The sequence below is a fragment of the Prionailurus bengalensis genome, chromosome A2 (genome assembly GCF_016509475.1).
Source record: "Prionailurus bengalensis isolate Pbe53 chromosome A2, Fcat_Pben_1.1_paternal_pri, whole genome shotgun sequence".
NCBI lineage: Eukaryota > Metazoa > Chordata > Mammalia > Carnivora > Felidae > Prionailurus > Prionailurus bengalensis.
Window position 1 is genome coordinate 24541646 of NC_057348.1, and position 25970 is coordinate 24567615.

The following is a 25970-nucleotide window of genomic DNA, read 5'->3' on the forward strand; positions in this document are numbered from 1 at the left end:
AAATAGTGAAAAGATTTGGGAGAGAAGACAGGGAGGAAGAAATTTCAGAAAGTGCTTCCAGATGACAGGGTAGCCCCTCGGTGTGTGCAGCCCAACCCTCCCTAAGCCTGGATCAAAGTCATCTTCCACATACATATAAATACAAAGAGTTTGAATTCCCAGAGATCCAGTGAAATACTGCTTTGTAAAACAGTGATTGCATTTCAAGGAGTATTGAAAAGATGGACATCTGAAACCTCTATTCTCTTCCAATGCTCTTTAGGAAAAGATTGGGTGAGAAAGCTCTCTTCACTGGCCTCTAGCAACATGTATTTGCTCTTCCCATTCCTTTTAAACCATCCCTGCAATGCCTTCAACAGCCCTGGTTGAAGTCTTAGGATCTCAAAACATACCACAAATCCTTCTATGTTCAACCAGTTTATCTCATGGAAAAAGCAACAGGCGGCAGAGGAATTCAGGCCACCCCAAGTTACCAGCACGGCCTGATGGATGTGGAAACTAGACCATGCCTTAGGGATGAGGCATGTGACAGCCGGTACACTGTCATTACTGAAACTTGAAAGGGGAAGTTCACATGAGGCCTGTGGTTGACTTTTCAACCCTGCTGGCTGAGGTGCACGCCAATAAGGAAATCGCAATCCCTAAATAAACAATAGGCTGGGAACCTGAGCACCAACAAGGGAGAGAGTACAGGGGTTACTGGCCTGGGCAGGGCTGGCCAAGATGGAACAAACAAAGCAAAGATTTAAATTCTGCAAGAATGTCATGTCAATTCAGACTCTCCAGGCAGGCCCTTTGAGACTCCAAATTGCCAGTCACCAAGCCTCAAAACTTGGTAGAATTTTTAAAGTCAGGACTCTTGGTCCAATCTCTACATTGCCAAATGAGAATAATAAGAGCCAGAAAAGACAAGTGACTTGCCAAAGGCCCAACAGCCAGAAAGCCAGGTCCCTAGGTCATTTATTACACCACAGGCCTACTGAGAGTTGCTATTTTTTTCCTCCACTGGTTTCTCCTCTCAAAGATGCTTTTAAAGTCTTTCCACACACCAGCTGTGTGTGTATTCTGAGCTAAAATTCTGCCTGAAGTAATCTTGTTAAATTTCTTGTCTGTCCTTATTCAAATGTACCACCTCTTTTTTATAGGTAAAACACAATTTTCAGTCTAAAAGGGAAGGGATAGAGAAGCAAAGAATTCTTTGAGCACTTATTATATACCAGGATTTTCCCACACCTTCATTCATTTTTAACATTCTCCACAACCCTATGCAGGCTGGTATCAAGGTTCCATTTCACAGATGGGAAAGCTGGAGCCCAGAGAAACAGTAAGCAGGAGAGCCAGATTATCAATTTCCATAAATAATCTAAGCTTTTCCTCTTTGGAATCTTCTCAGTTCAACAAAAGAAAACCAGGATAGAATAAATTGTGCAGCTTTAAGCTTTTTAAAAATGAACTTACCATTGTTTTTCCTAAATAATAATTCATAATCATTCCTATGTAATGAATACAAATTACTGCAAACATAAAAATTTAGAGGGGGGGGGAAGAGGAAAACATCCTTTACAATCACCTCATCCAGAATTAGTGTCAACATTTTGACATTTTTTTCCTCAAGCTTTTACTCTACATTACATTGAGAATATATCTTCTTTATATAGTAAGAATATTAAGTCACCAACTACTATAAACCTTAGAAATACATCTGATAGGTTACTGTATAGTTCTGTTTATATTTTTAATTTTTAAGTAATCAAAGTTATTGATCCTTTCCTTTGAAATATCTTTATTTTTGAATAATAGTTTTATTGATATACACATGTGCCATAAAATTTACCCCCTTTAAAGTATGCAATCCAGTGCACACTTTATTCCACAGTATTTTTACCACCAAAAGCCCTGTACCCACTGGCAGTCATTCCTTGTTCTCCTCTCCCCCATCTCCTAACAGCAACTAGTCTACTTACTATATCTATAGATATACCTATATTAGACATTTCATATAAATGGAATCACATAATAAGTGGCTTTTTGCACCAGCTTCTTTCATTTAGCATTATATTTTCAAGGTTCACCCAGGTTACAGCATGTATCAGTATTTCATTTCTTTTCATGGACAAATAATATTCCAACTCTATGTGTTTACCAAAATTTGTTTACTCGCATAGGATAATGGATACTTGGATTTCTTTTTAGAATTTTGGTTATTATTAATAATGGCATATGAGCACCGGTGTACAGTCCAGGTTTTTACATATGTTTTCAGTTTGGTCGGGTGTAACCCAAGGAGGACTACTGAGTCACACAGCAACTACATTTAACACTTTAAGGAACTGCCAAATTGTTTTCCAAAATGGACTGAACCATTTTACACTCTCACCATCAATACATGAGAGTATGATTTTTCCACATCCTCCCCAACACTTGTTACTATCTGTCTTTTTTTTTTTTAGCCATACTAATGGGGAATCAGTTGAATCTAATGGAGGGTTTGATTTGCATTTCCTGTTGGAACATCTTTTTGTGTCCTTATTGCCCACTTGTATGTGTTCACTGGAAAAACGTCTATTCAAATCCTTTGCTCAATTTTTAAAAGATTATTTGTCTTTTTATCGGTGACTTTTTCTTCCTTTTATTTTTTTTAAGTTTATTTATTTGTTTTGAGAGAGAAAGAGAGAGAGAGAGACAGTGCACACATGCGTGTGAACAGGAGAGGAGCAGAGAGAGGGGGAGAGAGAGAATCCTAAGCAGGCTCTGAGCTTATAGAGCAGAACTTGACTCCGGAGCCAGATCCCACTACAATGAGAAAATGACCTGAGCTGAAACCAAGAGTCAGAGGCTTAACCAACTGAGCCACCCGGGTGCCCCTTCTTCCTTTATTTTTAAATGAACTTTGAATTAAAGTGTATTACACATAAGTAGCCAAATCATAATTTTCGCATGATGAATTATGCCAAAGTAAACACACCTGGGCACATGCAAACCAGATCATGGAATAGAATACTCCTTGTACTCTAGAAACTTCCTTCATGCCCCCTCCCAGTCTCCAAACCCCATCACTCCACTATCCACTATCCAGGTATCTAACACTATTCATTATTTCTATTTTTGGAACACATGCATATAAACAGAATTACATTGTATGTGTTCTTTTGTGTCTGGCTTCTTTCAACACTGTTTTGGGGGTATTGAATTATGCTGTTATATGAAGCAATAGCTTGCTACTTCTCATCGCCATATAACATTTCATTGCATGAATATTTCACTATTTATCCACTCCATTGTTGATAGCTATTTCACTTGTTCAAGTTTTTTGTTATTCCACATCTAATTATGTTTTGAATCTTCTGTTTACGTTGAGTCTTATACTACCATTGTTAGACCTGCTCCTAGATATTTTGGGTTTTTTAATACCATCATAAATAATATTGTTTTCAAATTTTCCTTGTGTAAATGTTTGTCATTGGCATGTAGAAATATGATTCATTTTTAAATACTGACTAGCTACCTCGCTAAGTTCATTTACTAATCTAATTGTTTATATATGAATTCATTGAGATTTCTTACACACACAATTATGGTGCCTGTGAATAAAAGTAGTTTTATTTCTTCCTTTATAATTCTTATACTTAGGATGTCCATAACATTATGGAATAGAAGTGACAGTAACAGGCATTTTGTCTTATTTTTTATATCATAAGGAAAGCTTTCAACATTTTATCATTAGATATGATGTTGATCATAGTTTTCTAACAGCTATTTCTTATTAAATTAAGAAAATCCTCTCCTTCTAACCTGAGTTTGATAAAAAACAACGTTTTTTTATATGGATGGATGTTGCATTTATCAAATGATGTCTCTGCATTTATTGAAATTACATTTATTTTTCTCCTTTATCCTATTAATGTAGTAAATAACATTAAATGGGGCACCTGTGTGGCTCAGTTGGTTACGTGTCTAACTCTTGATTTCAGCTCAGGTCATGATCTCACAGAGGGATCTCCCTTGCGAGATCAAGCCCCATGACAGGCTCTGCACTGACAGTGTGGAGCCTGCTTGGGATTCTCTCTTTCTCTTTTTTTTTTTCTCTCTCCCTCTCAAAATAAATAAACATTCAAGAAAATTAAATAACATTGACTGATATCCAAATATTTGTTCAACCTTGCATTCTTGGAATAAGCACAACTTGGTCAGGTCCTTTAACTGTCACTGTGTTCAGTTCAGTAGGATATTTTAAATCCACGTTTACGAAAGAGACTGCTTGCAATTTTATGTAGTGACTTTGTTGGGTACTGATATCAAGGTTACAGTGGCCTCATAAAATAAGATAGGAAATGTTCCCTCTTCTTCTAGTCTCTGGAATAGTTTCTGTATGACTAATATAATTTTTTCTTCAAATCTCAAATGTTTAGTAACATTCACTGAAGAAGCCATCTGGGCTTGAAGATTTTTATGTTTGGTTTGGTTTTTGGATTTGGGCATTGCTTTGCGTGTGTGTGTGTGTGTGTGTGTGTGTGTGTGTGTGTGTGGTAAGATTTTAGATATAGAATCATTTTTCCTTAATGTACAGGACTACTCAGATATTCTATTTCTTCTCAGGCAGTTTTGACAAGTTGTGTTTTTACAAAAACTTACCTAAAATTTCTATTTGATTATCATAATGTTGTTAATAAAATCCTCTCATATTTTTAATGTCAATAAGATTGATGGTGATGCCCCCTTTCAATCATGATATTGGCTATTTTCCTCAATGAGTCTAACAAGGATTTGTTATTTTTGTTCCTCTCTTCAAAGAATCAGTGTTTGGCTTTGGTGTTCCCCTCCAGTATATGTTTGGTTTCTATTTCATTCATTTCAGCTTTTTTTTATTATTTCTTTTCTCCCACTTTCTTATGGTTTTATTTGACCTTCTATTGTTTTTTTAAACTGAAAGTCTTTCAACCAAACTGAATGACTTGCTCTCCCCCACATACTTCTTATATTTTCCAGTCTCCTTGCCTTTACTCATACAGTCCCCATTGTTTATAAACCATACCCTTCCCCTTTTTAAAATTATGCCAACTTTTCAAGGCTCTCCTCAAATTCTACCTCCTCCAGGAATCATTCCCTGCCCCTCTCTCATTTGATATCCTTTGAGCCCCTGCAGCACATTTTGCCATTCTTAGGTCACTATTTAGATCCTATCTCATATACTTCCTTCCATTAGCCTCTTAAAAACTGAGTGTTCCCGGCACCTGCCTGCCTCAGTCAGTGGAATGGGCAAGTCTTGATCTTAGAGTTGTGAATTCAAGCCCTACGTTGCAAGCAGAGATTACTTTAAAAAAATAAATTTAAGGAGCACCTGGGTGGCTCAGTCGGTTGTGTCTGACTTCAGTTCAGGTCATGATCTCTAGGTTTGTGAGTTCAAGCCCCGCATCCAGCTCTGCACTGACAGCCTAGAGCCTGCTTCGGATTCTCTATCTCTCTCTCTGCCCCTCCCCTGCTCACTTGCTCACTGTCTCTCTCTCTCTCTCTCTCTCTCTCTCTCTCTCTCATAAATAAATAAATAAACAAATAAATAGGCATTTAAAAATAAATAAATAAATTGGGGGTGCCTAGGTGGTTCAGTCAGTTGAGCACCCAACTTCAGCTGGGGTCATGATCTCACAGTTTGTGGGTTCGAGCCACACACTGGGCACTGTACTTACAGCTCAGAGCCTGGAGTCTGTTTCAGATTCTGTGTGTGCCTCTCTCTGCCCCTCCCCTGCTTATGCGCTCACTCTTTCTCTGTCTCTCTCAAAAATAAACATTTAAAAATAAAAATAAATTTTAAAATATTTTTAATGAATGTTCAATTTTTTTTGAAAGGTCCACCATGGTGCTGTGCACAAAACAGCTACTCAGTAAACACAGGTGTCTGTGATTCAACTTCAGGAGTTAAATTCACACAAATGAAACCTGTTCATAGCAGGAATTATTGACTGGCAACTCAAATATTCAAACACATCATAAGAAGAGTTTGAGCAAAAAAAAGAAAGAAGACTCATCATTTTTTTTAAGTCTTCCTTGCTTCCAAATAACAACTATATATCATCCAGAGCTAACATTTAACTTGACATTTTGCTTTTTCTGGCTATCACTTAAAACCCACATTTTTTTCCCTTATTTAAGGAAAATAGTTAAATGGGACAAAGTTTTTTTTTAAGTTGAAAGATGAGAAGATGAAGAAATTTCTCAAGAAAAAAAAATAAGCTAAAGGATCATTTCTGGTATCGTAAATGGATAGCACAAATCAAAAACACAGGGCTTTGCAAGTTTGAATGAGTTATGCTCCAACTGTTATAAAGACTTCAGGGCAAGACTTAAAACTCAAGGGGGAAAACAGGGCATATGTTGGCTGTAGGGTACATATTTGGAGCCCTATTTGGAGGGCTGAAAAAAGTGATGACTCTTGCTTGGTAGCACAAAGCACAACATCACACCTCCCCAAAAATATCAGAGACCTCTTCAGCTCCCATGAGCTGCCTCAACCTGTTCTATGATACAAACTCCAGTGCATAATTTCCAAAGTAAGTTTTGAGAGAAAAACCAGGTGAACCTATGGGCTCTCTTCAGCAAAAGCAGAATGAAGGAGTAGAAAGATTGAAACTCTGGAGGAAAAATCTACATTCAGATTTCAGTTACCAGCTGCCTAGATGTAGGACCTTAGCAGGTTGCTTATCCTTCCTAAAGCACAACTTTCTGATCTGTGAAATGGGGCTAATTATGCCTACTCACAGGTTATTATATGTCAGGTGCCCTACACCACGTGTGTTCAGTGGTGTTCAGGCTGTGGGTTGTCACCAGTGGCGCAAAGTGGTATTTTTGTTCTTATTCTTTTTAACAGCCACAGAGTGGGGCAAAGTTTTAAAGTTTAAAAGCCACCATAATGGCTGGCTAGAAAAACTGGGCTTGAAACAAATTTCCTATGAACAACTTATCTTGGGAGAAGAACTCATTCTAAGTAGAGTGCAGTGTTTAGACTCAAACAGGTAAGAGTTCAAAAGACAGAAGAAATAAACGTAAGGAGCTTAGAGCCAAAGAAAACGTTTCGGCCACGCAGTGATGTTCCTGACTAGATCCCAGGACTCAAATGAAGTTCATACTGGGAACTGGGATGCATTCAATGGCCTAGGTTTGAATTTGAAATCTCTCCTTTCCTAGCTGTGTGACCTTTGGAAAAGTTGCCACTGTAGCTCTTACATTCTCCATGTTCCAGTGCATCCCTTCCATGCCTCACAGAACTGAATTGGCAGAATTTGACCAAATACCAGTGTATCTTTTAAAAGAAATTTAATGCAACTGCAGATCAGCTTCACCCCATGTGGAAGAACAGCAGTCAACTGCCTAAGCACAAAGACAAGTCTTGGTCTTTAGTTTAAATACCAAAAGATCAACCTCACACTGGAGTTTAGCACCTGAATGCAAAGTCATAATCTTTGATCAACAGTACAACTACAAATCAGCAATTTGGTCAAGTTCAAGGTTGAATTGCTCACTATTCATCTCCCATAGAGAAGCCTGATGAGGACAAATATTACTGAAGAAGAACCATTTATGACATACAAGTACCTGGCTGGTCATGTGACTGGAAAGCTATATACCCACAATCCTCACTTCAGTTACCACAGAAATACTGTCATCCAGTGATATTATGCCCCTAGCTTCTTAATCCACTTTAGATAACAAGTTCACGAGATCAAATACATTTTCTGCAACTGTTACTAAATCCCTTAATGTCACTCATTTAGATCCCATCTGATAAATTCGGCCAAAGTTAGTGCAAGTATAACATTTGTTTTTCTTGATGAATGAATGCCATTTAATTTATTAAGCAAATGAGAACTAAAAGGTTTTATGTATTATCCTTTTAGCCTCGGTGGTTAAGTTTAGAGTGAAGTTTATGTTCCATCTCAGTAATTATCATTATTCTGGGATTGGTTTCTTTTTTTTTTTTTTTTTTTTGCATTTTCTTAAAATACAGCTTTCTCCCTACCCTTTTCTTTTGTGATTGTTAGAGCTGCTATAGCCATCTTGCTCAGACAGGCAGACTGGGACTGTCTGAAAATGAATTTACATGAAGGAAGCCAAACTACAAAATGGAATGAGAAAAACTAGAATCCATTAACATCTTTTGAGTCCCTGGATCAAGCTATGCCTGAAGAAATACCTTGTTTTTCTCCAGTTGAGTGAGCCACTAAACTTCCTTTTGGTTTTAGCCATTTTGAATTAGATTTTCATTCACTTGGAAGTTCTAGCTAACAAAGAAAACAATTTTAAGATTATCTGACAAGTACTCTCATTACTATAATTCATTTTCTTAAAAATAAACTGGGTACAGTTTTATGAATGAACGTTAAGAAAGTGAAATTTTTGGACATCATCTTTATGTCATATCAAATTTATAATAAAAGCAGGTTAAAACATTCTTTCAAAGGATCAACAGCACAGGGAAAAAAAGAGGGAAAAAGCTTTTCACTACCATTTTTATTGACAGTTCTCCTTAAGAGCAGAGAAGAGAGGCTTAGTAAAGAATCTTTAGACACAAAAGTAAGAAAAGGAGGAGAACAGCACCATCTAGAAGAAAACTAATTTCTCTGAGAAACACACACAGTGTTCTAGTGCAAACCTGAAACATACCTGCCAGAGCAAATCGGGATCAAAGTTAAAACTTGGAGCTCCCTGCAAGAAGATAAATCACAAATAACTTCATTCATTTTGTTTCCTTTCATTTCCATTCAGGTGACTTTTTCCCCCTGGCTCAATTGGCTACAGGAGATGTGATGGCTGCAAGAGAATTACTCCCTCGGGCGCCTGGGTGGCGTAGTCGGTTAAGCGTCCGACTTCAGCCAGGTCACGATCTCGCGGTCCGTGAGTTCGAGCCCCGCGTCAGGCTCTGGGCCGATGGCTCGGAGCCTGGAGCCTGTTTCCAATTCTGTGTCTCCCTCTCTCTCTGCCCCTCCCCTGTTCATGCTCTGTCTCTCTCTGTCCCAAAAATAAAAAAATGTTGAAAAAAAAATTTTTTAAAAAAAGAGAATTACTCCCTCTTTGATGCTGGCAGATTGCCCTCCTCAATACTTCTCCACAGAGACACATTTTCACAATTGTACAAGTCCAGAGGGGCACGTACAGATCTCCTAGAACTACCAGACCCTACTTCTAAAACTGCTTGAATTAGGGCAAGGTTTCACAAATTTTAAGTTGATGCAAAGTGTATGTGTGGAAAAAATGAGGGGTCAGAAGTTCACCCTCAGTTTCTCTAAGAAGCAAGGGACTAGTAGAGGTAATTTATTAGCCCTTAATTCATGTCATCTCCCTGAAACTACAGGTCAAATTTTCTCTAGGAAAGTTCCTTTTAACCTTAGATTTTGAGAAGGCACTAGATGACACCAGTATTTACCCAAAGGTGTTTAAGTTCAAACACAATGGCGTCTCGAGTTCCACCCACCAGGTTTAAGGGTCAGTTATATTTGATAGTCAACCCTAAGGCTTGTAAAATATGGGTTTCTAATATTCCCTCCAATTTCACAGGGATGTAATATAGAAAATCAGATGAGATCACAGCCTCTGTCACAAGATACACACATGGCTGAAAAGATGACCCTCTACCATCTGCCTCCATAACTCAATTTATGTATGGTAAGTATAGATGCTAATGGGACCCAGACTTCTCCACTGACAAAACAGAAGGCAGTGCTTGGTAAATTAATACACATCCAAAACAACAACAACAACAACAGAAAAACGCCTGGCTCAAGTCCCTGACAAGTGTATTGATCATCATTTGTCCTAAAAATGTGTTTTATAAGCCAGCATCATGGGCATCCATAAAAGAAAAACTCCACACTCAATTTACTGATAATATATGAATGTGGATTTGCCCTAAAAATCATGTTTTTATGGCTTCCCGTATAGATAGCATAAATGGGTGTATTTATTTACTATTTTATTGTTTTCAAATAAAACATACGATACGAGAAATAGTAGAAATTAAACAGATTTTCTACTTCTAAAAGTCACCAAAAAGTATTAATTGTCTGAATAGAGACCTTTACAAAGATAATGCCCAATGCACTGGGAGAGATGTCATTCCTGATTTTTCTAAAGATTCCTGGAATTCACTCTTTTTAAAAAGAAAAGATACTTTGGAAATACATTCTGTATACATCCTCTTTTCCATTAGTAACTGTGCCAGAGACCAGAATGGCAGGCATGCAGGTGGGTGGAAGAAACATTGAGTGACTCTTTACAAAAAAATAAAATATTTTCTCTTTTTTCTTTTCTTTAAAGAGAGAGAGAGAGAGAGAGAGAGAGAGAGAGAGAGAGAGAGAGAGAGAAAGCCCTAACCAAATTTCAGGTTTGGTTCCAATGTAAAGTGAGGAAGAAATCTCAGTTATGAAACACTCCCCCACAAGTGTAGAATGATAAGTTTCTTTTCAAAACAAGTTCAAATTACATAAATTCAAACTGAATTGATGAGCCAAGATTAGCAAGTATTGTTCATTCTTATTGGCATTTGGTCCCTTTGATATTTTTCAAACCAATTTGCTGCAAATGCATTATGAGTGCCTTGACTCATGTAACCCCACTCGGGGGACATACAGTTTCAAAGCAAATGTTCTACATTATTTCCACAAAAATTCACTTGAAGACATTGTCATTGAAAGAAAGAAAGAAAGAAAGAAAGAAAGAAAGAAAGAAAGAAAGAAAGAAAGAAAGAAAACAAAAAGAAAACACCTTTAAAAAAATCCTAAGTCAGAACTGTACATGCCAAAAATTCAATAGCTGGTGTTAATTTCTTTTTCTCCAGGACTTAGGGATTTTTTGGCAGACAATTCAAAATCATACACTATAAAAGACAGAAAAATCATTATCCTATCAGCAAGTTTCGGAATTCTCTTGTAGGCTAATGGTGACCAGCAAACTCTCAAGTGTTAAATTCAAGTATGGAATTATCAGATTGTAAACATCACTGTTATGTTTTTCTTCATGAAACAATTTAAATCAAGAATTATTTACTCTTAAGATAAACACTATTTGCTTCCCTCTGGCAAACACTGAAAGTAAAAAACCTTTATTTACATTTCTAGATACTGACAAAGCAATGGGTTTCATTTAGATCTGTTTCTTAATCATACATCATGGCTTAGCCATCATCATTTATTTCATTATTCTTTAAATGCCCTAAATCCATCCAGGAGGATCTATAATTCTTTTAAATAGCATATCTCTATGCTTCCACAGCTATGTTATGAGTACTTAATAAGTTATTATTACTTCCAGACTTGGTTAGGAGAAAATACTGGAGTCCTGGGAAAGTACTATTCTTTGAAAAGTACATTTTCCTGATAGCACAGTTTTAATTATTTAATTCATTGAATGTAAGTCAACTTCTTTGCCAAACCTTAGTTTCTTAAGATATCTTTTCATTGTAATGTGAATGAAAAGGGGGAAAAAAATTATTCTAGCTTTAGAAATTTCCTTTTAAAGCACACACAAAACCTCCCCTAGGGTTGAAAGCATTGGCCATGCTCTGGAAATGAACCCACCCCTCCTTTCAGCCAAGGGATACTTGAGTCCTTTATTCTTTTGCCCAGAAAAGGCATCCTAATTAAAGGGCCAATAAATTAAATATACCCAAGAAAGCAAAAAGATCCAGAAGAAAAGCACCCGCCAGGGTGCCTAGAGAAAAACACAAGGTTCATTTCAAGTGTTTATGTTAGGCACCATCAAGTTAGAACAAACTCCGGAGGCACAGCTGTTTTTGACAAATGTGAACAGCTCCTACCTTCATTTCAATGACAGTCTGGAGAGCCTTCGTCTTGGCTGGCTCCGGCTGAAGTTGGCTTCTTCGGTGCAATTCCTGTGGAGGAACACGATAGAAATAAGCCTGACGGTTCATCCTTCCGTTACACCATGACCTTTACACAGGTACCACACAGCCCACCGGGTGCAGGTTTGCTGTGCACAGACATAAACAAGCCACAGGTGCCTCTTCCCCCACCCTCTTTAGCATCACTCCTGCCTGGAGCCTGCGTTCCAGTGAAAACCTCCTGGCACATGCGCTATTTCTGAAACTTCCATCAATAATTAATGTCAACTGTGACAAAGCCAGCAAGTAATCATAGTCCAAATACTGTTCAACACTGGGGCTGTTGCCCAGCCATCAAATCATAATTTACTGAATTACATTTCTCTGTGCTCCCAATACAAACACAGCATGGAAACGGAGGAAAGAAAATGACTAACGTGGTTGCAAATCCACTGCACGCATGGCATTTTGCTACTGAGGTAGGTTTGAAATGAGCAATTTAAAACCTTTTCAGTACAACTGTGTTACTTTTTGGAATGAACTGATGTGATGAAACCCTGTGAATATCTTGCTTCCTAATTTACAGTTTCGGTCCTTATTCAAAATCACATCTGTGTGTGATATGTTTATACACTCATGATGCCAAGAAATTAAAATTGGCATTAATAGCAACAGTGTTAGAGAGGATACAAAAATGGTTAAAGCCAGATGCAGACCCAAGAACTTCTGGAATATGACAAATATAACTTCAGGTAAAAAGCAAGCAACATAACCACAATTTTAAACTTGAAGGCTCACTTTTTTTATGCCTCTTCTCCAAAGAACAGTTCTGTAAAGACTTTGAAAGTTGCCTTGGCAGAAGAAGACATAAAGATAAGATTTGTTCAGTTTATACTTTGATTTTCTTAGTAATAATTATAAACAGTTTTATGAAAGCAGCCAATGAGAGGAAAAAACAACAGTGCTCACGCATGTCCATGCCACTGATACTAGTCACCTATGGAGTAATTTCATAAGATTTATTTGCTTCCAGAAAAATCATTTAAATTCAACATGAAGTAGTTCTAGGCCTTCACATTCCACTGGGCCACAGACATTAAAAATGAAAAGCAAACAAACAAAAAACTACCTTGGCTTTAGGGAAGAGAACTAACATGATTTCTAGCTTTTCCAAGGAAAGGTATTAAAATGAAATCTCATTCCACCACTACCGTCTACTATCATCACCATCTCATAAAGACAGAACATATTAATGTAAGTATTGCCAGAAAAACAGAATTCCACAATAAAAGATAATCCTTCCCAGGATAATAAAACAAGCAATCTTTGCCCATATCCCATTATGTTGTTCTTATTTGCCAGTGGCCCAAGAAGACTTGGTCATGGAACACGGTGCACATGTCTAGGAACCAGCCCTGGAAAATCACGACTACAGCTCTGGAATACAGCATATTTTCTTCCCAAAGTCATCACTGGCACACACCAGCAAACTTGTGCAAAACTACTTCTCAACCTCCAATTTGAGAAGAATTTGAATTAGTGCTTCCTAATTATTCAAAATGGTCTCACAAAGACATTTTTTCCCTAACATATCCTTGGAAGATACAGAGTCAAGTATTACCAAACCCATCTTATGAATAGAGACAGAAAGAAAGCCTGTGTCCTTTTGGAGGCCCTGTTCTAAAATAACCCAGCAATACTGGTCATTTTTAGGCTGCATGGTAATGGCAGAAATTTTCTGAAGGAATGACCTTAAAAGCAACTTCCCTTCTGTGTCTCCCTCTCTCTCTGCCCCTTCCTACTCACTCTCTTTTCTTTTCTTTCTTTCTTTCTTTCTTTCTTTCTTTCTTTCTTTCTTTCTTTCTTTCTTTTTCTTTCTTTCCTTCCTTCTTTCTCTTTCTTTCTCTCTCTCTCAAAAACAATTTAAAAAACATTTTTAAAAAATTAAATAAATAAAAATAAAAGGGACGCCTGGCTGACTCAGTCAGTTGAGCATCCAACTTCAGCTCACGTCATAATCTCACAGTTCATGAGTTCCAGCCCTGCATCAGGCTCTGTGCTGACAGGTCAGAGCCTGGAGCCTGCTTCGGATTCTGTGTCTCCCTCTCTCTCTGCTTCTCCCTCTCTCCCTCCCTCTCTCTCTCTCTCAAAAATAAACCTAAAAAAAACAAAAAATTATACTATACTTATATTATATTATATTATATTATATTACATTTTAAAAAGCAGCTTTCCTTTATTACCTACAATGTCCCTGGCACTACTTCTCTCTTTTTTTTTTTAATTTTTTATTTTTTAAAATTTACATCCAAATTAGTTAGCATATACTGCAACAATGATTTCAGGAGTAGATTCCTTAGTGTCCCTTACCCATTTAGCCCATCCCCCTCCCACACCCCTCCAGTAACTCTCATTTTGTTCTCCATATTTATGAGTCTCTTCTGTTTTGTTCCCCTGTTTTTATATATTATTTTTGTTTCTCTTCCCTTATGTTCATCTGTTTTGTCTCTTAAAGTCCTCATATGAGTGAAGTCATATGACTTTTGTCTTTCTCTGACTAATTTCACTTAGCATAATACCCTCCAGTTCCATCCACATAGTTGCAAATGGCAAGAGTTCATTCTTTTTGATTGCCGAGTAATACTCCATTGTATATACATACCACACCTTCTTTATCCATTCATCCATCGATGGACATTTGGGCTCTTTCTATACGTTGGCTATTGTTGATAGTGCTGCTATAAACATTGGGGTGCATGTGTCCCTTCGAAACAGCACACCTGTATCCCTTGGATAAATGCCTAACTACTTCTCTTTTTCAAGCCTCAATATCATGCTATGGAGAATCAAACCTCTGTGTGGTGAGTCAAGTTGGCTACTGGTAAATATTTATTTAACAACCAGCACCCACCATGGCCAACTTCAAATTACCTAAGTGGTGTCACTGAATGCAAAGTTGGGAAGAGAGGCACAATAGTACCCTATTGTACAGTATTTATACCATATGGACCAACTACATGTAATAACATCAAAAATACTGTTATCTGTGTTCATTTTACAGATAACAGTAAAATGTAACAAAAAAATAGGAAATTATGAGTTTTAATACAATGTTTCTTTTTTAACTTTTTTTAATGTTTGAGGTTTGTTTTTTTTTTTTTTTTTTTTTTTTTAGAGAGAGAGAGACAGAGCATGAGCAGGGAAGGGGCAGAGACAGAGGGAGACATAGAATCTGAAGCAGGTTCCAGGCTCTGAACTATCAGCACAGAGGCCAATGCAGGGCTCAAACCTGTGAACCATGAGATCATGGCCTGAGTTGAAGTCAGACACAAGTGACTGAGCCACCCAGGTGTCAGTTTATATATTTAATTTGTAACATCAGCTGTTAGAACAAGTTTCCAATTTTGACTTTCATGGACCAGTCCAATCCAGTTCCAGCATACCACTGAGTGAATCACATAAGGAATTCAACCTCCAAAGAAAGCTTCTTTAGCCCTCAATGTTACTTCCAAGATTTTTGGGAGTACACGCTGGACTAATAAAATTTCACAGATGAAAAAATGGACAGTAAGTCACTTGTCAGAGTTCCTCCATAGTAAGGGGTAGAAGAAAAACACTTCACATGTCACTAATCCTGATCCATATGTATCAAAAGCATCTTAATGAGGGGCACCTTGGGGCGCCTGGGTGGCGCAGTCGGTTAAGCGTCCGACTTCAGCCAGGTCACGATCTCGCGGTCCGTGAGTTCGAGCCCCGCGTCAGGCTCTGGGCTGATGGCTCAGAGCCTGGAGCCTGTTTCCGATTCTGTGTCTCCCTCTCTCTTTGCCCCTCCCCCGTTCATGCTCTGTCTCTCTCTGTCCCCAAAAAAATAAATAAACGTTGAAAAAAAAAAAATGAGGGGCGCCTGGGTGGCTCAGTCAGTTGAGTGTCCGACTTCAGCTCAGGTCATGATCTCACGGCTCATGAGTTCGGGCCTCAGGTCGGGCTCTGTGCTGACAGCTCAGAGCCTGGAGTCTGCTTCTGGTTCTGTGTCCCTCTCTTGCTCTGCCCTTCCCTCATTCATGCTCTGTCTCTCTTTCTCTCAAGAATAAATAAAACATTTAAAAAAAATTTTTTAAAGCATCGTAATGAAAAAATCTGAGAAACGAATTCATGGTAATTTCATACCATAGCCAAACCAAATTCCAGAATAAAAATCATAAGATAATTTGAGGAGAGAAGTTTGCATAAAATAAGCAAAAATAATTAAGACGCAACTAAGTAACACAAATAGAAAATAAAAACCATAGAGTAAAGGTATGTGTTGTAATTTCTGCCAAGCACAAAAACATTTTTTTGAGCAAACATGCAATAACAAAGCTAAACTTGTAGCAATAGTTTTGCAAAAATGGAAAGAGTTTTCTTTGCTATAATTATACAATTTCCATTATAATGTAAACCAGCTCAAAATCAAGACTAGGTCCTTACGCTGTGTCATCACTCCTTAAAATGTAAAACGAAACAAAATCTCCAGTTACCTGAAAATTGCAATTTTCCTATCTTAACTACACTGTATTTCAATCAATCCTGACTTCAAGTTTCTGAGGATCACCTTAATTCCTAAGGTGTCAGGTAAGTGAAGATTGTAATCCACATGCAGACATCATGGATGGTCTGAAAGTTCCATCTCAGACACTTCATCCACCTCTGAGACTGAGCATCCTTAAAACACTCACTCTGTGGCAGAGAGTAGCAACTGCCCAACCAAGAAGATTTGTGCTCCTCTTCATTAAAGTAGAGTGTTTCTAGTAAGCACCACCACCACTGCCCATGTATCAATGATGATGGTGCCAAATTACTTATTTCTGGCCAGTGGGACATGGGCAGAAATTAGGAACTCAACTTCCATAAATACTTTTTACCCTGTCCTCAATTCTCCCTCTTTTCCTGTCTCCTGGCTAGAAGTAAAGTACTCCAAGACCCAAGACACTGGTAGAACCCCAAGAGAAAAGGAGAATGAGTTCCTGAAATGCCATATAAAAAGGTCACTGAACACCAACATGGGATGGTGGTGTGTGTGAAAAATAAACCTCTGTTAAGTTAGCCTCTGTGCTTTCAGGCTCTCTCTGTAAAGATCCCAGCCCTCTCTGCCTTTACTGCAATGGCTACAAGGAAAAATAATACCTAATTAGCCCTGTGTTGTTTGTTGCTTTTGAATCACAAAAGTGATTTTAATGTGTGAGAGCTTACCAAGTTTTTCTAAACTGACAGTAAGATGTGTCAGTTGGTGGGTGCTTCAACTATGCCTAACTATCTGAAAGATGCGCCCATTATGGATTAATCTTAACTAAAGAATTCCCCTAGAAGCATCTGATGTAGATATGAGGTAGTACAAGATTTAACTTACTCTGGTAGTTTTTAAACGACAGTATTAATCAAGTACAGTGGACTTATACTTTTCTGGGTCACTGATCTCTGTAAGAATTAGATGGAAGGTATAGATTCTCTTTACAAATGAGTACAAAAGCACATACAAACAAAACGGTGGGCAGCATTTCAGCTGCTTCACAGGACCTGGTCCAGTACCTGGGGGTTCATCTTTGAACCAGACTACAGGCTAAAAAAACACTTACTGAGAGGAAAGGGCACTGTACAGGGAGTGGAGAGTCAGGAGCCCACAGTCCCAGCCTGAGGCCTTGGGCACACCTCTTCCCTACTCTGAGCTACAGAATAAGAAGCTGTATCACTAGGTTTCTGAGAACATCCAGATTTTTAATAGGCAGCTGATTCTGAAATGCTGATCTCTGGCTGGAATTTCTAGTCACACCAATTCTCAGTTCTAAAAACATAATAAAAATAAAAGAAAACTGGCAGCATCAAAAACTTTAATATCTTACTGTGACACAGAAACCCAGGTTATATATTTTCCCATAATTTCATTACTCACTTGGCCATAGCTAGTCTAAAACTGCCAGCTCCTCCAGGTGACCAATATGGAAACATACCAAGAACTCAAAATTTTAAACATGAAATCTCAAGTAGTTCATTGGTATGACATTTCTTGGCAGTTAATGAGAATCTAGAGTCTAGTGAGTTAATGTGGATGGACACTAGCTTCCAAAATGAAACTGGAAGAATAACGTTCGCACACACCATCTACTTTCTTCAGTAGGAAAAAAAAAACACCTCAAATCTTGACTTTCTATCCACTATTTTTATCTGACCTCTCTCCCTTACTGTCCTAGTAATCTACTGCTATGGAACAAACCACTCCAAATTTAGTGGTGCCAGACTAGCACCATTTGATTATGTTCATGAATTCTAGATCATGAACTTCTAAAGGGTAGACTAGGGAAAGCTTGTTTCTAAAGCATGATGTCAGGGGCTAGAACAGCTGGGACTGGAGGATCCAATTCCAAGATGTATATGGTATAGTGGTTGGAAGAAGACTTGAAAGCTGGGTTTAGCTAGAATTGCCACCTATATATGGTGACACCTGTATATGGCATCTCCATGTGGCTTAGACTTCCTCATAGCATGGCAGCATCAGGGTATCAACCTCTTACTTTCAGGTGTAAAGATGCCAAGAGCAAGTGTTCCAGCAAATAAGCCAAGGACTGCATGGCCCTTTATTACCTAACCTTGGAAGTCCCATAGCATCACCTCTGCCATGCTCTGTTGGTTGAAGCAGTTGCAAGCCTGCTCAATTCTAGGGAAAAGTGCCAAAGAATCTCAGGCCATATTTTTAAGTTATCACTCTTGAGGGATAAAACCAATTGAAGAAGCTGACAGGAAAGTAACACTATAATCTCAAACACCTACTTACATCAGTCTTAAGATATGCCAGATTTATATATTCAAATAGTAACTTGATGCAGGGCATATAGGAAATACAGCAGTGAGCCAAGCAGATAGATACCCCAGCCCTTATGGGTTTTTAATTTCAAATTCCAACAAGAGAGAGGCATAATAATTTTAAAAGGAGACCAAACCAGTTTGTAAGTGCTTTAAAGGAAAATAAGTCAGAAAGATGGAACAGGACACACTATGTGAGGGGATCAATTGTAATTTTAAATAGGGTGATCAGAAAACTTCATGCAAAGGTGACATTTGAGCAAAAATCTATAAGATGTGGGAGAACCAGTCGTACAGATGTTCCAAGCAGAGAGAATAACAAACATTTAAGTACCTGGCTAGCGCTGGATAAGGGATGGGAAAGTAGTAGGTCAGAGATATGCAGGGGTGCAGGATGATGAGAAGGTGAGTTCTACATCTGGAGTCATTGTCTGGACACTGGTTTTACTCTGAGAAAAATGGGAAGCCACTGGAAGGTTCTGAGCAAAGACAAACCACAATATAAAGTACATCCTTAAATTACTCTGCCTGCTGGACTGCAGTATAATTTGGGGTTGACGAAGGAGGTAAGGGAAGAACCATAAGGACTAGTAATAAGCAACGGGAAAACCCTAGCAAAGGATGATAGAGCCTGGGACCAGGGTGACAGAATGGAGGCAAAGAGAAAGAACTGAGTTTAGACATGTTTTGAAGGTGAAGTTGACTTGACTTCCTGATAGATTGCCTGGAGACCCCAGAAAGAGAAAAGTAAAGGATGGCTTCATGACTTGTATTCTGGACAACAGGAAGAATGCAGCTGGAATACCAAGCTAGGGAAGATTGGAGAGAAGAAGTGGGAGTTATGGGAACCAAGAGTTTAGTTTTGCATGTGTTACATTTGTGACACTATAAGACATTCAAGTGGAGAACTCAGTGGGCAGATGGACATACGAGCTGGATTTGAGGGGAGAAGAGCTACAAATAAAAAATTAGGATCATCCAATAGATAGTACCTAAATCTGGGAGCCTAGGTAAGATCAACTGGGGACTGTGCATAGAAAGAAGAGGAGAGGAAAGAAGACTGAGCCCAGGGGTGACCCAAATTAAGGGGTCTGAGAAGTGAGGAGGAAGCAGCATATGAAATTGAGAAGGAATCCCAGTGAGGTATGAAGAGAACCAGTAGTATACCATCCCAGAAATCAAGTGAAGAAAGGAGTCCAGGATGCAAAATTGATATTCTTATCACTGCTGCTGAGAAGTCAATGGGAGGAGGCCAGAAGATGGACCACAGGACTGAGCAGCACTCAGGTCATTAGTAACAGTGACTGGAGCAGTTTTGGTGGACAGTGTGAGTCAAGTTTGACTGGAATGTGCTGTGGGAGAATAGAAGGAGGAAAGAGTCTCAGGCTACTATATTTGCAAAGGGTACTATTTAACTCATCATTTCTTTCATCAAAACTTTGATTTAGGTGTATATACCCATGTTCATAGAAGCATTATTACAACAGCCAAAATGTGGAAGCATCCATCAACAGATGGATGGATAAACACAATGTGGTTCATAATTACAATGGGATATTACTTAGCCTTAAAAAGGGACAAGATTCTAACACATACTACAATATGGATGAACCTTAAGGGTATTACATTTAGTGAAACACAGCAGTCACAAAAAGACAAATACTGAATGATCTCACTTACATGAGGTATCCAGAGTAGCCAAACTTACAGAAACAGAAAGTAGAATGCTGACTGCCAGGGACTGAAGGTAGGGAAATAATGGAGCTGTTGTTTAATGGGTACAGAGCAAGAGATTGCTTGCACAATGATGTGAACATACTTAATACTCCTGAACTGTATGCTTAAAAGTGGTTAAGATGATAACGTTTATGTTCTGTGTATTTAACCACAATTTAAATTTTTTTCAAACCATAAACATAACAGAACTTGTTGGAGTCCCACAGCCCTCCCTATCTCCATTCTTCTGGAGAGAAACCATTATCTAAAAGTTGGTATATTTCTCATGCATGTTTTTGTGCTTTTAGAAAATATGTATGTCCTTGTAAATAGTATAAATTTAACAACAGAGTGCATTCTTTTTTAATTTACATAAATGCCAGCTGTCCACCTTGCACAAAGCTTTTGCATTTTGGTTTTTACCTCAACAATACTTATGTTTTCAAAATTTATCTGTATAAATAAGTGTTTCCCACTCTTTTTATTCACTACAAACAATGTTGCAATAAACACAGTACATGAAACACAGTACATGAAAAAAAAACAAATCTGTTTTAGGTATCTTTACATTTTTAACTGCATAACAGTTCTTTTCTTTCTGAAACATTCAGTTTCTTCTGCTTGGGATAATCCTCTACCCTTTTTGTCCTCTTTTTGTGTACAGGGATCAGCAAACCACAGCCCACAGGCCAAATCCAGCCCACCATCTGTTTTGGTAAATAAAGTTTTATTGAAACACTGTTATTTCCATTAATTTACATATTGTCTATGATTTTCATGCTACAGTGACAGAGTTCAGTAGTTATAGCAGAGACCATATGACCTTGCAAAGCTGGAAATATTTACTATCTGGCCTTTTACAGAAAAAAAAAATATATCTGTCAATCCTGGTCCAGGACATTTTCAACACTCATCCTAGCCATCTCAGAAAGAAAAAAAAAAAAAATTCCTCATGTGGTAGTTTCAAATGTCTACAAATTCTCTGACATTCCCTTTATAGGGTGGAGCCTAAATATCTTCCCCTTGACTCTGGACTGAGCTACGTAACTCAGTCTAACAAACAGAATATAGTAGAAGTGACATTTGTGACTTTTGAGGCTTGGTCATAAAAGACAAGGCTTCCTTCTTGCTCACAATCTTGGATCACCTGCTCTGGGAGAATCCAGCTGCCACATCATGAAAATACCTCAAGCTACCCTATGGAGAGGCCCATGCACTATGAAACTGAGGCCTCCTGCCAACAGCCATGTGAATCAGCCTTAGCAGAAGTGGATCATCCAGCCCCAGTGAAGCCTTCAGATGCCTGAGCCCTGCCCAACAGCTTGACTGCAACCTCATGAGAAGCTCTGGACCAGAACCATCCAGCTAAGCAACTCCCATATTCCTGACCCACAGAATCTGTGAGATAATAAGTGTTCATTGTTTCACACACTGAGTATTTGTCACAAAGCCATCGATTACAAATACATCACAGAAAGGCCATTAGTGGACCCTTCAGACTAGTCTACATCCTGCATCCTCAGATACACGCTCATAGCATTGTGTACCTTTCCTTTATATCACTGAAAATGGCTGCGATTTGACACTAACTTATAAAATTAGTGGATTCATGTCTGTGTTCACCATTGGGTGGTAAACTCCATAAGCACAGGGACTTTGTATGTCCGTTATATTCCCAGTAACTAACATAGTGCCTGCAAAAAGTAAGTGCTCAATAAATACTGACTGACTGAAAGAGTATAAATGACATTGCACTTATATGCCTAGAAGTTCTATAATACTTTGGACCAAAAGGAATCTGATGTGAAGGATGGTAATAGCTAATAGTTACTTATATATTACTATGTGCTAAGCACCCTTCTAAACACTTTACAAATATTAACTTGTTTAATCATCATAATAACCTCCATAGGCAGATACAGTTATTATCATCATGTTTCACTCAAAGACATGGAATCATAAAGGAGTCAGTAACCTGCACAATCTACTGAATTGCACTCCTGGAACTTGTCCTGAGAAGTCTGGGTCCAGGGCCTCTGCTCCTAACCACTGTGCTATACTGCCCATGTTTCACCACATGGTTTTGATTTGATATTTGAAGCTGACACCTATATCTCCATTGGCTTCTTTCATTATAGTCATCTCCCTATTTCTCCTTCAATTCCATCTTCCATTTTTCACTCCTTTCTTGAGGACTTGAAAATTTAAAGAGATTCATCTCAATACCAGTTGTATGGTACTGATATCCCATATTAGATATTAAAACGTAAATGATAAGCATGGTTAGGCATGCAGAAATAGAGGGAAAAAATAATTACTTTCAAATATTAACATCCTTCTCAACTTTTGATAAATCAAGGTTATTTAAGAAATAACCTAAAATATTTAAATGATATAATGATATAATTAGTAAGATTAAACTGAGAGGTAATTACAGTGAACTTTGGATCCTACAGACCTCTATTTCAAGATTCCATGGAATATTTAAACAGATTGAGCATGTAACAGACCACCAAAAAAAACTTTAATCAGATTCCAAAGGCAGAAGTGATACAGGCCACATTCTTTGTCCATACACAATAAAACAAATTAATACCAAAAGTTAAAAATGAAACCTCACTATTCAAATGCTTATTTTATTTATTATTTTGAGAGAGAGAGTATGCGTTTGCAGGGGAGGAGCAGAGAGACAGGGAGAGAATCCCAAGCAGGCTCCACACTGTCAGTGAGAAGTCCAACACAGGGCTCAATCCCACCAACAGTGAGATCATGACCTGAACCGAAACAGAGCTGGACGCTTAACTAACTGAGCCACCCGGGTGCCTCAAAACCTTACTATCTGGAAGGTAAAGCTCAGAAAAAGTCTTAAAATTCACCCTATACAGTAAAACAGACCTAGTCGTCTCTACCTAGCAGGTGTGTGATGATGGGTAAGTTCCTGAATTTTCTATACTCAGGATGGTGAAGTTGAAATGAGATAAGCATGTGAAGTATTCACCTGGGCTGGCACACAGGACGTTAGCAGTAACTGAAACTTATCCTTATTATTGTTATCCTTATTATTATTATCATTATCCTGAATGATTATTAGTATTCCTGAAAGTACATCAGACAATGCAGCCTGGCAGAATGCATTCCCTACCCACTTGTTCTGCAGTCTAACACTGGCTACTATTAGAGCATTGCCACTAGGTCTGCCTGAATAATTCAATTCAAGAAATACTTGCTGAAGGCCCACTACGTGCCCAGGAAACACACAGAGAATCCCTGCCTTCGTGAAGCTTGCATTCTAGTGCAGGCAATCTCAATGGAAGTGAAACCATGCCGACAGGGCTCAAGGTACAGTGAGTGGCCCAGTGTTAGAGTGGAGGAAGTGATGAATACAGTGGTAGGAGATGAGACCCAAGGGGTAAGGGCTGGGGAGGAGACAGACTGTGTAAGGCCATGTAGGCCCTCATTAAAATCCTGGTCTTAAACAGAAGCCTTCAGATCCTAGAGAGATGGGAAAACAGTTTCCATGGAAATACACAAATGTAATATAAACTTATTGTTAAATTTTTTCAGTCTTCACAAAAAATAAACATTTGGGAATCTAAGATCATACACCATGAATCTGTACACACACACATTTCCCTTAGTCTGTTTTAATATATAACCTATTCCTTTTTCTAAACTTGCATTAAAGACTCTTTGGCAGATTTATCATGGTCCTTTCGAGGTTATGATCCTGGGAACCATAGAAATTAATAGAATAAGATGCCAGGATCCAAATATTTGGCCAATGGCATTAGGAATAACAATAAAGATTAGTTATTTAATTCAATAGCTACTGAGAATCTAATACATGCTAGACAATGCATAGATAACAAAGATAAATGAAATATCATGCCAGGTCTCAAGGAACTTGGTTTTCTGGTGGTAGAGGGAGTGCATAGCTAGAATACAAGACTGCAATAATAACAGCAGCCATCAATTACAGAATGTTTACCATATGCCAAGCCCCATACTTCCCATCTAGCCCCTGACTGGATCTGCATAGCATCCTTATAGGTAGGAGTTACCACCCCCTTGGGAACGCTGCAAACACTCAGACTCAGAGAGGTAAGTAGTATTCCTAAGATTACAGTGCTAGTAAGACTTGAGAGTGTAACCACCCTGTCTGACACCTAAACTCACACCCTTAATTACCAATATAACACTTGGTTTATACTGCTATTTGTGGTTGCTTCATGCTCTACAGACATCTAAGATTTTAACAGGTATGCAAATCTGACTTCTGGTCTATTTCTCAGTTCCCTGGGAGGACTCCACCAGTTCTGAACAATATGTTATGGGGGAGAATGCGAGGCAAGCATCCAGGCCTGTTGAGGGAAGGACTGCGGAAAGCTTCACTGAGGAGTACATGTGGGTGGTCCAAAGTCTTTCTTTCTAAGCACTCATTATTTTGTCCACTATGTCTTGTACAGTACAATGTTACGTGCTGTCAGCAGCATCCTGCTCATTCACCCCAGCCTACACATCTGATCTCATCTGCTCTGGGAAGCTAAGCAAGCTTGGGCCTGGTCAGTACTTGGATAGAAGAGCACCTGAGAAAACTGGATGCTATAGGCTTTTAGTGTGGAGCCAAGAACCACAAGGATTATTCACGGGTCTTGAAACCTAATGGAGTTTTCCCAGCTGGATTTTGAAACTGCATTGGTCTAGTGACTCCATTTTACTTTCCATTTCTCCCATCTGAACTGGAATGTCTATAACTGTTACCTCTGCCTGTCCCATCATTGTCTGTTGGGAGCAGATAAACTGTTTCTTTAGTGTCACAGGTCCACTGATGGCAAGGAATTGTGCCTCAGGAGTTGGATTTAGCAGATTACACCCAGAGCCTCATCCATACACAATGTAGATAATTCAGATGATTGACTTTTGAACTGATAAGATTCAGATGAGATACGGGGCTTTGGGATAAGAGCTTTGTAGACCTTGGGTTGGGAGAATGCATTTTTTATTTGGGAAGGATGTGCATCTCTGGGGGACAGGTGGTAGAGTGGAGCCAGCAGAATAATGCCCCCTACCAAAGACATCTACTCCTATTTTCTGTGAATATATATTTCTGTGAATATGTTACACGGCATGGAAAAAGGGACTTTGCAGATACAATTAGGGTTATAGATGTTAAAATAGGAAAGTTATCCTGGATAATTTGGGTGGGTACAATTTAATTACTTGAGCCCTTTCAAAGCTCAGAAAGTTCCTATGACTGGAGGCAGAAGAGAGATGCAGCAGATGAGGAAGTCAGAGAGATCCTAAGTACAAGAAGAATTCAATATGCCACTGTCGGTTCTGAGACATAGGGGACATGCGCAAGGACCAGAGGAGGTCTCTAGGGAATAAAGATGGTCCTCCATTGATAGTCAACAAGGAAATAGGGACTTCAATCTTACAAATACAAGGCACTAAATTTGGCCAACAACCTGAATGAGCTTGGAAGCAGATTGATCTCAAAAGCCTCTAGAAAGGAGCTAAGTCCTAACAACAGCTTGGTTTTGGCCTCATGAGACTCAAAGCAAAGGATCCAACTGAGCCATGCTGTACCAGG

General features: G+C 38.6%; 1 protein-coding gene across 13 annotated transcripts in view; it reads right to left on the reverse strand.

The window, feature by feature from the left end:
* The window catches only part of ERC2 (ELKS/RAB6-interacting/CAST family member 2), a 923107-nt gene that overhangs the window by 625759 nt on the left and 271378 nt on the right, over positions 1-25970 (reverse strand). For all 13 annotated transcript variants that reach the window (XM_043587674.1, XM_043587670.1, XM_043587678.1 and 10 more), the window contains one exon: positions 11804-11878. In XM_043587674.1, the coding sequence (XP_043443609.1) occupies positions 11804-11878 (75 nt within the window). The remainder of the gene's footprint in view (positions 1-11803; positions 11879-25970) is intronic.